Source organism: Lagopus leucura, unplaced genomic scaffold (genome assembly GCF_019238085.1).
Source record: "Lagopus leucura isolate 7727_CA_CO unplaced genomic scaffold, USGS_WTPT01 Super-Scaffold_100054, whole genome shotgun sequence".
NCBI classification, from domain to species: domain Eukaryota; kingdom Metazoa; phylum Chordata; class Aves; order Galliformes; family Phasianidae; genus Lagopus; species Lagopus leucura.
In genome coordinates this window covers 993,183-1,005,413 of record NW_024962300.1, presented here as the reverse complement: position 1 = coordinate 1,005,413, position 12,231 = coordinate 993,183, and the positions used below count along the sequence as shown (strand labels likewise).

The 12,231-nt window shown below is 45.8% G+C and overlaps 1 protein-coding gene across 4 annotated transcripts in view; it reads left to right on the top strand.

Annotated features, from left to right (window-relative positions):
* Positions 1-12,231, top strand: part of NUP93 (nucleoporin 93) — a 77,045-nt gene that overhangs the window by 55,031 nt on the left and 9,783 nt on the right. For all 4 annotated transcript variants that reach the window (XM_042886104.1, XM_042886107.1, XM_042886106.1 and 1 more), the window contains 7 exons: positions 2,472-2,546; positions 4,754-4,843; positions 6,170-6,309; positions 8,239-8,371; positions 9,312-9,469; positions 11,111-11,276; positions 12,039-12,132. In XM_042886104.1, the coding sequence (XP_042742038.1) occupies positions 2,472-2,546; positions 4,754-4,843; positions 6,170-6,309; positions 8,239-8,371; positions 9,312-9,469; positions 11,111-11,276; positions 12,039-12,132 (856 nt within the window). The remainder of the gene's footprint in view (positions 1-2,471; positions 2,547-4,753; positions 4,844-6,169; positions 6,310-8,238; positions 8,372-9,311; positions 9,470-11,110; positions 11,277-12,038; positions 12,133-12,231) is intronic.

The window sequence follows — 12,231 nt, the reverse complement described above, 5'->3', positions numbered from 1 at the left end:
TCAATTTGTCTCGCACAGTGTAGGAAAGGCTTGGAAGTATTTCTGCCATCACGTCTGTTTCCCAGGAAACCTGCTTTAACAGCCCAGCCTCTTTGTTCTGTAGAACAAAGAATGAGTCCTTTTTAGGTGGGTTTAAAGGAATTTGTGTCAGATGAGTTGGCACTGAGGTGCAAGTACTTCTGAGTACGGGTCCCATTAGAGGTGACTCTGAGGAATATTTTTAGTAGAAGTTTAGCTGCAAAAGGAAAGAGGGGTTTATTTTTTTCTGAAGCATTTTGGTTATGCTGCCTAAGGTCTAAATGCATCTGGTTTTATTGTCTGATGGACGTCGTTTGCATTGTGCTGCCACTGAGAAATGAATGCAGTGATAAATGAAGTCTGGCAATTTAAAGGTTGTCCTGTTTCATCTCTGCCTTCACTTCCCTCTTTTCAGGGACAAAAATAAATTTTTTTTTTTGTAGTCAACAGCGCAAAAGCACGAATCACAGATAGCACACATTTCTTACAATGTATGAACAGAGGTCATTACTCTTACCTTAACATATAAACACCTAGCTAGCTTAGACCAGCTTTCACAGTCATGAGACTTCATTTGTCATTAAGTGTTAAATTGATAAAATTGGCCTCTTCAGAAATCTGGCCGTTTGCAGCAGCGTATGCTCAGCAGTGTAAGGGCAGTGGCACCCAATAGAAAGAACCAGCAATCTCTCAGTGCTTCCCAAGTACATCACTGCACAGAGCAAGTTCCATAGGTTTGTGTTATTTTTTTCAAAGCTGGGATATAGACCAGAAAGATGTCTTCTTTTGAAGCCTGTGCCTTCAGCTCATCCTGTTTGAAACAAGAAATTGTTAATGTCACAAGGCAGGCTCCCCTTTCTCACATCTTCTCCTGAAGTCTGGGCCAGCCAGGTCATAGAACCATAGAATGGGCTGGTTGAAGAGGACCACAATGCTCACCCAGTTCCAACCCCCTGCTGTGTGCAGGTTGCCAACCAGCATCCAGACTGGCCAGGGATGGGGCATCCACAGCCTTCTTGGGCAACCTGTTCCAGTGCCTCACCATGCTCTGACTGAAAAACTTCCTCCTAATATCCAACCTAAACCTCCCTTGTCACAAGGAAGCACCGGTCCTCCTGAAATCCATGTCAGCCAGGTCACTGGGGAGTCTTGGTCCTCCCTGTCACAGCATGACACCATAAGGCTGCAGACAATGGTTTTACTGCTGCGTTTGGTCATTATGCTGTTTCTTCGTATGGGAGGTGAGTCAGTTTTATTGAGCAGAGCTCTTCCAGGAAGCACTAGGACATGTCCTCAGGCAGTTCCTGGCAGTGATCGTGTCTGTGCTGAGGTTCTGAAGTCTCAGATTGCTGGCGTAAAGAAAGCAAAGCTGCAGTGCTGCTAGGATGCACTAAGGCAGCAGCTAGCCACAGCCAGCTTTGCTCTCAGCCCTGAACGCTGGCTTGTTTTTCCAAAAGCTTGTCTTTTCCTCTTCCTTTGCTCTAGCTATGTCAGCTGGCTTAATAATGAATATGATACTATTGTACTAAGCTTGGCTTGCTTTTATCTTCAGACTGCTGTGGCTCTAGTGCCACCTGAGCAGCAATATTATATATATGATATTAAAGGAGTGTTCACCTCAAAAGGATCTGTCTTTAAAATGATAGTGCTTTATTTTTCAAAGCCTAGACTTGAAATACTGGATTAATTACATATGGAGGTGGCTGGAAACATCGGAGAGCACTGCATACATGAGAGTTTTCTTCCCTCCCTCCAGCAGTGAACATTTGTGTGTAGTGGTGCTGTACTGAAAACGCACGTGTGACTTGTGGGCATGTTTGCAGGGATAGCTTGGTGTGGCGTTGGAATATTATGGCAGTATTGTCTTCCAAGTTTTAGGGACGAGGGCAGACTTTCCCTGCTCTGACTCTTGCCTGTTCCCCAACTCTGTAACTGAAGCATTTCGCTCCTGGAGTAAGCCCTATGGGAGCTCATTCGCAGTGAGTGACCAAATGTGACAGTAAGCAACCTTCCAGGAAGCAAAAACAAAGAACTGCAGTTATAGAATGCTAACGAGATACACTGATGTTCTTGTTATAGAGAGCTAACGGTTGGTTTGTGCCCCAAGCAGGGTTCCTCTCAACTCAGAAAGTTGAAGTTATATTAGGAAGATAATAATTGGTGTTGGGTAGCATTAGGAAGGCAACAGGCAATAACAGTATGCTTTCTACTCCACAGAAAGCTTCAAAACCTGCTACGTTGCCAGGAACATGGGTTGTTTGGGTTTTGTTTCCCTTTGCTTTCCTTGGGGAGGAAGATAAACGGTTCCATGCACTGCAGCAGCCTTATCCCTTCTGCACAACGCGCTCAGAAGGCTGGTGTGGAAGGTGTGAGTGCAGACCGATGAGTTTGGCTGCGCTGGAGAAGGGGAGACAACCAGATGTGTAACAACCTTTCTGCTTGCTGTTCCACAGCCCAGCTATGTCGGTGAGTCGGGCCCTCCGGGCCGCAGCTCTCTGGACAGCGTGGAGATGGCATACGCACGTCAGGTGGGTGTGCTGGGGGAAGGGAAGGAAATGGCTGAGCACCGGGTGCCTGAATGGTACGGAAGGTACAGCGTGGGGGTGTCTGCCCGGGTCAGAGTGCAGTCAGGTTGTACAGCAGACTGGTCTGACGTTTTCGGGGATGTACTCATCTGTCCCCGACAATATTTGTGTCCGGAGATTTGGATCAACGTATGTGACTGCAGAAGTCATTCTGGTTTGTATGGGAAATGGAAGCTTTTAACCTTTCAAAACGTGTTTCTTGGGGTTCCTGACAAAGTGTAATGTTATGTAAATGAAGAGTTCACATTCCCTTTCTTCTCATGTGTGGAAGATCAGCTTTCTGATGCCTGCGTTCAGGGGAATCACAGAATCACAGAATGGCCAGGGTTGGAAGGGACCTCAAGGATCATGAATCTCCAACCCCCTGCCACATGCAGGGCCACCAACCTCCACGTTTAATGCTAAACCAGGCTGCCCAGGGCCCCATCCAACCTGGCCTTGAACACTTCCAGGGACGGGGAAAGCATGCTGAAGTCTTAATCCTGATAGTTGTCACATTGCATCCCATTTTAACAGGAACACCGATGAGGGGCTGCAGAGCCTCAGCTGTGAGCTGATGTCTGGTGGCATTGGGCTCCTGCTGAGACTTACAAGGAAAGCTGATAAACCTTTACGTAACAGAGCCGTTACTTTTGTTAGCTGGGACAATCTGTTTACCAGAGCTGACAGAAACGAAATGAAAGAGAAGGACTTGATTTTTCAAATTGGAGTATGTAAAAGTGCACAGACAGCGCCTGATTTGCACACAATTACCATCATTGTGCGCCTTGGCTCGGGCTGCGCTGAGCCAGATAGCAGCTTGTGCATCTGTTTTACTGTCTGCATTCAGTTATGGCAGCCGTTTGAGGAAATGAATCACAAAATAAGGTGCACAGTACTGCTGATAAAGTGTATATTTGATTTAGTGGTTATTATTAGTGCATTAATTTGTTCCATCTCTACCGTAATCCTGCAGTAAGGGTCTTCATGTGGTATAATTACATCCATGCTTTCAGGCTGTCAGCATTGCTCCCGGATGCTTTGCAAATGTAGAAAGCTCAGCCCATGAGCAGTGCCAGCCCTGGGGTGGCCGTGGCGTCGCAGTCTGCCCCCTGTAGGTGTGCTGTATCATTCCCAGCTGTGTGCAGGGTGCTGGTAGTGTGCCATGAAAGCGTGGCATCGGTGGTCGGCGTTCTGCCAGCAGTGCAATTCCAGCACTGCTGCGTGCCCCCAGCAAGCCCCTTGGAGAAGCAGTGCCAGCCAAACTCTTCTTGGCCCCCTGCTTAAGTGCAAGAACATCTGGGCTTCAGAGCTGCTCCTGGATGGGGCTGCTGTAGGTTCCAGCAGGGAGCTAAGAGACCTAGGATTTCATTCTGTCAGACAGCTTTGCAGCAGCCAGGATATGTGTTTTAATTGTGCTGAAATTTATCCTTCACGGACAGCTCAACCTGTATCGCAGGAACACAGTGAAAGCCATGTGTGTGATTTCACTGGTGCTGGGTTCTGTTCGCAGTCCTGAGCTCGGCATCTCGTTTGCATGCTGGAAACATTGAAGTATACTTAAAGTATGACAGCAGTACCTTTTCAGGATCGGGATTGGTTATTTCCAAAGGGAGCTGGAAGGTCTGAGAGTAGAATAAACAATAGCAGAAGTAGCCAAATTAGACAGAGATTTACGTTACAAGGATGGAAGGGGGTAGAAGGATTTAGGAGCAAACTTGCTGTTCTTGTTTCCCCACGTTGCAGTTGCCTAAATACTTCTGCCATAAAACAGTAAAATTCTGTTTCTCTTATACCAGCAGGTAGGAGACTGTGGCAGAGGGGATTATCACTGTTATTTGCTTGTCAGGTCTCTTCTGAATCTTTGTCCTCCAGCAATTAGCTGCAATTACTCTAATGTGGCATTCAGTGAAGCACTTTGCTGTGCAGAAACCCCACACAGGTGGGTTGCTACTGGCCTTCAGGCAGGCCTGGGGCTTCAGAGAGTGTGGAAGTCTGTGCAGTTGGCCCTTCCTCTTCTGCACGAACAAGCAGTGAAGGAGAGAGGGGGCAGAAGGAACTTGCTGGGGACACTCTTCTTGTAGCCTGGTTTAGATTCTGCTACTGTGTCTGAGGAGGGGGAAGGAGAGTAAGAGGTTTTGTTAAACTTGCTTATTTTCAATATGTTTCAGATTTATATTTATAATGAGAAGATAGTGAACAGACATCTGCAGCCTAACCTGGTGGACCTTTGTGCTGCTGTTGCAGAACTGGATGATAAGGTACTGCTGATAAGTTAATGTCAGGAAACGTGTTTAATCTGTTTTCAGCTGCAACAGCCTGCTGAAATTGGTGGAAAAGTACTGATACTGCCCCCCCTAAAAAAAGTGGCACTGTTCCACAGCAAATAGAGCCAGGACTGCAATCTTCTCTAGCACAGCAGTGCCCACCTGTGACGAGCTTGGTCATGGTGAATATCTCAACAGAATGAAGAAGAGAAGAACTTGATTTCATTGTGGAGTCCTGTCGTGATTGACGAACTCTTGGGGGAGAGAAAGCTTTCCATTTTAAATGGATTCTCTGGAGTTCTGTTTTCGAAGTGTGGCCTCCTGCTGTCCTTTGAGTGCATACAACTGTAGGTGAAGGGTGTTCAATCAGCCGCTGCTAGAGCTGAAGCTGCTCCCACAGCAAAGCGTAAAGCCAGCCAAAGTCTGTAGGCTTGACTTTAAAGGAATGATCTGTCTGCTTTTCTTTTTCTTTCCTCATTCCTTTAATTGTGCTGCCTTGATCCACCCCATAAAACAAATGTGCAAACTTGGCTATCTTTGAGAAATGCTCGGAGGGCAGTACTGCAGGATGGCCGAGTCATGAAAGGACTTTGCAGACAGGGAAAGCAGAAAGCTGTGCGGAAGCTGAGTGGCGAATGCTTGGATCAGATCAGAATTACAGATGTGTATCCTTGCTTTGAGCAGCTCTGTTGCTTTGCTAGGGACACCAGGGCGAGTTTCAATATTCTTGCTGCTTTGAAGCTCTGAGATCAAACACCTGCCCCTGCTGAAGCTAACAGTGCTGTTACTCTGCAGCGTTTTGCCGTTCCAGCAGGGATATTCTGGTCCTGGAGAGATTGATACAATCTCATCCTTATGAATGAGCAAATCTGGATGGTTTTCAGCCTCTTTTTGTAACTGAGTCTCTGTCTAAGTCCTTTAGAAACTTTCATCGCAGCTGATTGCACGGCTTTCCAATGGCAACCGGAACGATTATTTTTATGGATGCTGTGGTATTTTTTAGAGTGGGATATTTGAGCCAGAAATGGGGTGGAGTCTGAGCACCACATCCCCAGCCTAGTTTGGGAAACCACTGTTGGTACTGGGTGACTGCAGGTAAAGTATTTAGAGCCACCACCTGGCACAAGCATTATGCAGAGAAGTCTGTATTCTGCAGGACGGAGGGGCTTACCTGGCATCCGGTGTCTGCATCACGACTCCAAACTGACTGAGGTTACAGCCACCCTTTTTCCTTTGCTTAAGCATCAAAACACCGCGTAGCTCAAAGCAGGGCTGCTTCTTCACCTCTCTGCTAATTGCTGTGCATGGACTTGTCTACAGAACATCTCTGAGATGTGGGCCATGGTGAAACAAATGACCAGTGTTCGCCTGGTTTCTGCTAGCGACGTCCTGAACGTGCGGACCAACCTGGAGGTGCGCATGGAGTTTGTGAGGCAGGCGCTGCGCTACCTCGAGCAAAGGTGAGCTGAGTGCTTTGGACAACACAGCCTGATCAATTTCCCCATTAACGAGCCGCACTACTTGGTAACGCACACGGCTGTTTTAACAAGTCGCTTCATGCTGTTCATAAGAGACGTCTGGTCTTTTTCCCTTCTAAGGGCCTTTGAGCAGCCGCTTGAGTATAAACTGTTTTAGTTAAAAACTGTTTTTAACAAGAAAGGCCTTGAATCCATTGGGAGCTTGTTTAGAAGACAAAAAGATCTTTTATTCTTCTTCTGTGTTGTCTTTAAATATTTTATATCTGCTACAGTGATACGTGAAGATTTTTCACTTGTGGAAGGAGACCTATTTTCCCCTCTGCAAAAAAAAATCTGCTTTTCCACACTCCCTGTATGAATGCTGATTACCTGTTGGGAGCTAGTGCTGGCTGGAAATGAGGACAGCACTGGGATGAAATCCAGTGCTGTGAGTCAGGTTCTGGTTGTGCCATTTCTACACTGAAGGCGTTTTGGTTTTTTTTGCAAAATTGCAGGAGGTTGAAGTTGAGACTCTTAGCAGTGATTTTCAGACTCTGGAAAGTGGCTTACTGGCTATATCTGCAAATGTTGTTGGGATCTAAGCTCCTTGACCAGGAAGCTGTTTGCAGAGTTGCAGGCTGTGGAGCAGGCAGAAAGGCTGTAGAGAGAGAGCCCAAGGCTGAATCCCCCGGCTGGCAGTAACAGCTGTTCCCTGTGTGTGTGCCCACAGTCCTGGACAGCACAGTCCCTCGTCGAAGAGCCGCCAACGTGATGTTAGCAGGATGGTTCAGAGGCAAACAGTAGCTGCAGTGTAGTGAGTGGGCATTTGTTACAGGTAGTTCTGCCATCTGAGCATGATATGGCACGCTGGAGAGAGACATGGGCACCTCCTGGCACAGCCCCTTTGCCCCTCTTGGCCCCCTCCCCGAGCCCACCTGGAGAAGAAATTGGGCCCCTCAAATTTGATCTTTTTTTTTTTAAACCCGTGTGCCTCGTAGCTTTGTATTTCCAAGTGGGAATTGGATGATGTGCAAAGCAGACCCCTAATAGCGGGGCATTGGAAGCCTCTGCAGCCCCATGCATGCCATGTATAACTGCTCACTGCTGTTCTAGCAGCAGTTATTTTGAAGCAGGTGTGACATTAAACCCTGAGGAGCTCAGCCTTAGTATGAGTTGTCAAGGTATGCTGATGCTTGCTCGTGTTCAGCGTAGCTTTTTTTAGCCTAACTATCTTGTGGTCTGCAGCTAGGAGCCAGAGTAGAAGAATGCACCAGTCTGCCATGTGCAGCAGAGGAAAAAGAAATGGGCTTCAGCTGAACTGCTGCAACTTGCACGTGTATTCCTTCCGCACACAGGTGTTTGAGGCTCCTGCTTCTAAACATGGATATTTGTTAAATTGACCTGCGTTGACTAAAAGCTTTGACTTCTTCTAGGAGGTCTTCTCAAAGCTGCTTTTACCAGGCGTTTTCCTCTTAAATTCTCCCTCTCAGTGATTTCCTTCTGAGAAACCCACGGCCCTGATCCATGGCCCTTTGCATCTGTCCACAGAGTGGGGAGGAGGAGAAACACATCTGCAGTGTTTGTGTTCTTCTGTGACAGCACTGGGAGTTAAAGCAGTAGTTTGGAAAGGCTGTTGTCAGCAAAATAATTGAGTTTAATATATTGCTACGAGAATCTTATGAGAGGAACCTCATAATAAGGAGCTGAACTTGGAGCAGTCTGCCACAGACTCCAAATACGGTTTCTCTCAGGACGGTTGAATACAAGCATCTTCCTTAATTGATGAGTTTTTGCCTCTCTTTCTTTTAACGATAATGCTTGAACATCAAGGTAGTTTGCTTTAAATTGCCAATTCTGGTGGGTCTGAAAGTTGCTGGGTGCTTTTATAGCAAGTGGATTTCAGTTGATTCATATCTTCGTTTTGCTTTTCAGTTACAAAAATTACACCTTTGTGACAGTCTTTGGAAACCTGCACCAGGCTCAGCTGGGAGGAGTTCCAGGCACTTATCAACTGGTCCGCAGTTACTTGAACATCAAGCTGCCTGCACCTGTCCCTGGACTCCAGGTACGTCCTCAGCTTCACTGACTGAGCTATAATCACAAATCTCTGCGCTCCAGCGCAGCCAGGTGCTGCCTCTGCTGGTCTTCTGTTGGAATGGCTCTTAAGGCAGCACACTCCCTTGCTAGAATTTCCACTGGGAAAATGGAAGATGCACAAAATCAGTCGATCTGATCACAGTGACATCAGAGCTAGTCCTGAAGTATGGGGGTGCTCAGTAATGTGAGAATTCTAGGTTCTAGGAATTGTGGTCACATCTTGTGTTCTTTTTGAAGAAGAATGAGCAGGTGTTAAACTACACTGTGATCTTTAAGAAAAGCAGAAACATACTCTCCTTGCTCTGCTTTTTCCTTTTTTTTTTCCCCAGCAGTTGCTGATGACAAAACACATAATGAAATAGCCTGAATTGTGACCCAAGCTTTCTATTTAGGTATCTGAATAAAATTGCATTCATCTTAACAGACTAGAAACAGCACAGGTACAAAGTCAAAGGGGCAAACAAGCAGGCTGGGTTAAGAGAGTAAAAGTTAAATGAAATAATACATTTGGAATGTTAGAAAGAACATAATTGAGTCTAGCTGTCCTTTGCTCATGTGCTGCTGTACACAATTAGTCTGGTACCTTCATCTCAGCACAGATGTTGTGAACACCTCACTGCCCTGATCCAAATGCCCTTCCTGAGTGGGTATGGTATCTGAATGCTAGTTGTGGGATTGCCAGATTGCCTGGCAAACTGAAATCTAGGCCAGCAGAAGCAAATCCCATCCTTGGCTGCTGTGTGCACGCAGCTGTCACAGAGCTTAACCCCCGCGGTCTCTTACTTCCATACCTCAAGCAGTACTTTTACTAAAGTCGGTGTTTGGATGCAAGGACAAATCGTAAAGAAAAATAATTCAAGTATGCTGCTGTTGTTATTATATGTAAATGATTTCTCTTGCATTTTCAGGATGGTGAGGTGGAAGGCCATCCCGTCTGGGCACTGATTTACTACTGCATGCGCTGCGGAGATCTGACTGCAGCCATGCATGTGGTGAAACGGGCACAGCACCAGCTGGGAGAGTTTAAAACCTGGTTTCAGGAGTACATGAACAGCAAAGAGAGAAGGTAAGTGGGAACCAGGCAAGATCTGTGAAGGGGAGAAATTGCTGTAGGAGTGGTGGAGTTGTCTGTGGCTTGGTAAAATATAGAAATTTCTGCAGGTGCTAGGTAGGAAATACAGACATTAGGCAGATAGATTACATGTAAGAAGTTTATATTTTCTAATTTTTGTCTTTGAGTCTCAAAGTCTCCACTGAGAATTATTTGAAAATAATGCAAAGCATACGTTTCAAAAATAATAGCGTGCTGTGGCTTTGGTTCTTTTTGTTGTTTTTTTTACCATTGGATTTGCCTCGTTCGATAGGCCAGGATTAGTCTGCTGTCATGAATCCCATGTCCCCTATTGCTTTTTTTTTAGTTGAATTTCCTTTAGGGAACACTTTGTTTTACACCTGGTATAAAGGTATATACCATATACCTTTATATAAGAACGCCACACAATAAAAGCAAGTAGCATTTGTTTCAGGTCTTTACCAGCATTCACTCACAAATCCTTCTTCTGCATTCCTTCTGAATCCTTCTTCTGTGTTTTTCTTGCAGCTTTTCCATTGCTTGGCAGAGTCCACTGGCCAAAATACTCATTATTTGGTTGCAGGCTGTTGAGTTAGTGCATCTTAGGATGTGCTCTGAACTCTGCTGTGGTGTTTTAGGTTATCTCATTTATCTTCCCACTTGCAGAGCATTTCAAATAAACACACAGAACCGTTGTAGAACCATTTGAGTTGGAAGGGGCTTTTAAAGGTCATTTAGCCCTGCTGCCCTGCAATGAGTGTGATCTGTTGCTGAGCAGTGATGCCTTGTGGCACTTAGAGCCCATGTGTACTCAAAGGCAGTGACTGCTCTGCATTCAGGGGATGGCAGTGTTCTGAGGCGCTGACTGAAGTGGGGTTTCCAGGTATGGAGATGTGGGCACAAACATACCGGTTTGTGCATCTCAAAGCAGAACTCAGGGGAAAAAAAAAAAGGCATTCACTGACTAGACCTTGGTGTATAAATTAATCTGGTTCCTAGTGAGCGTCTGGGAGTGCTCACCATATGTCTGAGCAACCTCAGTGCAGGCAGTGTCGTTGTTTTCATCACAAACGCTTTCATAAGATGCACTGTAATTGATTTATTTTGTTTTTGTTACGGCTATGAAGATGTACTCTGCCTCCAGACTGACAGACATCGTAGTCTAGAGAGCACTTTATTGATTCAATTCTGTACAATCCTCCATGAGAGGATACAGAAAATAGAACAATATGACACTACTTAATGCTGAAGCCTCTCTCATAAAGGGCTGCCTGGCACAAGAGACTGCTCACTCGGGTGGTGTGTATTAACCCAAAGGGTTCCAAAGGCACTGTGCTCTCTGAAATCATGACATTGCACAGTGCCATGCAGTATCTCACCTACCACGATATAAGCACCCTCCGAAAGAGGTTGTCCTCTGACTTTTCCTGCAGCAGCAGGCAATTGAAGACGATCCTCATAGTTTTAGTTATACTTCTAGATTAACATGTGATTATAATAATGCAAGAAACATCTTCAGGTGTGCCATTGCTGTGGATATGCACCACTGTATGTTGATTTCTGTTTCCTCATATGATGATGGGTTCATGTCTGTTCCTGAATCCCTGACATTTTTCCTTCATTTTTTTCCCTTAGGTTATCCATTGCCACAGAAAATAAGCTTCGTCTCCATTACAGACGGGCTCTGAGGAACAACACTGACCCATACAAAAGGGCTGTTTATTGCATCATTGGCCGCTGTGACATTACAGATAACCAGAGTGAAGTTGCTGACACGACAGAGGATTACCTTTGGCTGAAGGTGATGTGGGTGTTGGGCTCGTTTGGGTTTGTTTGCTTTAAGAACAAGTCTAAATGTGTTGCATCTCAGCTCTGCTGACCTCCCTGCCACTAAGGCCAGTGTTCTGCAGCAGCGCAGCCGTGCTTTGCAGCGATGCTCATGACTTGGCCTTGCAGATTGTGAAAGGCTGGGAAATGGGTTCCTGGGCTCCTCTTGCCCTCTGTCCTACTGGATGTGATTTTGGGGACACAGCTTTTGTGGCAGGGTCATGTTCTTTACTTCACGCCGATCTTTGTCAGCTGTTTTTACTAGAAGTTTTAGCTTGCTACAACAAGAATGCTTTGGGCATTTTTCTTTCTGGCTCAAATGTTGGTGTCAGTTGACAGGAAGAAGTCACTTTCTCCAGCAGATGGTTTTTACAGCTTCAGATGCTTGATAAGTGCTGGTCAGCACCTGTCAAACAGAGGGAATAAAGTGGTATATTTAAGACTGGTCAAAAAATAAAGAGATTGTAATTATGTTTATCACCTTGTGGGTGTTCTGAGTCCCAGTAGTCAAGTTTGATGGCGTATACAGATGCAGAAGGATCATTGAGTCCTCTGTGTGTTTCTGCTGCCACTGCTTTGGAGGTCTTTGTTTTCTAGCAGTGGGTGAACCTGCCATGGTGAGCTGTAGTTTGTTAGTTGGTCAGATCTTAATACGGCTTCAGATGGAATGAATATCTTCTGAGCACATCCCTTGTGCAAAGGCAAGTTGAAACATCTGAGCTGTTTTTTTCTTTAGCTGAACCAGGTGTGTTTCGATGACGATGGTGCCAGCTCTTCACAAGACCGATTGACATTGTCACAGTTCCAGAAGCAGCTGCTGGAGGACTATGGTAAGAAGCCACAAAGGGAGCTGCTGCTGGGTTCTGCTTTGCTGGGGAGGGCACTTTGCAGTTGTTATTACGCAAAGCCTGGGCTCCACATAATGCCTG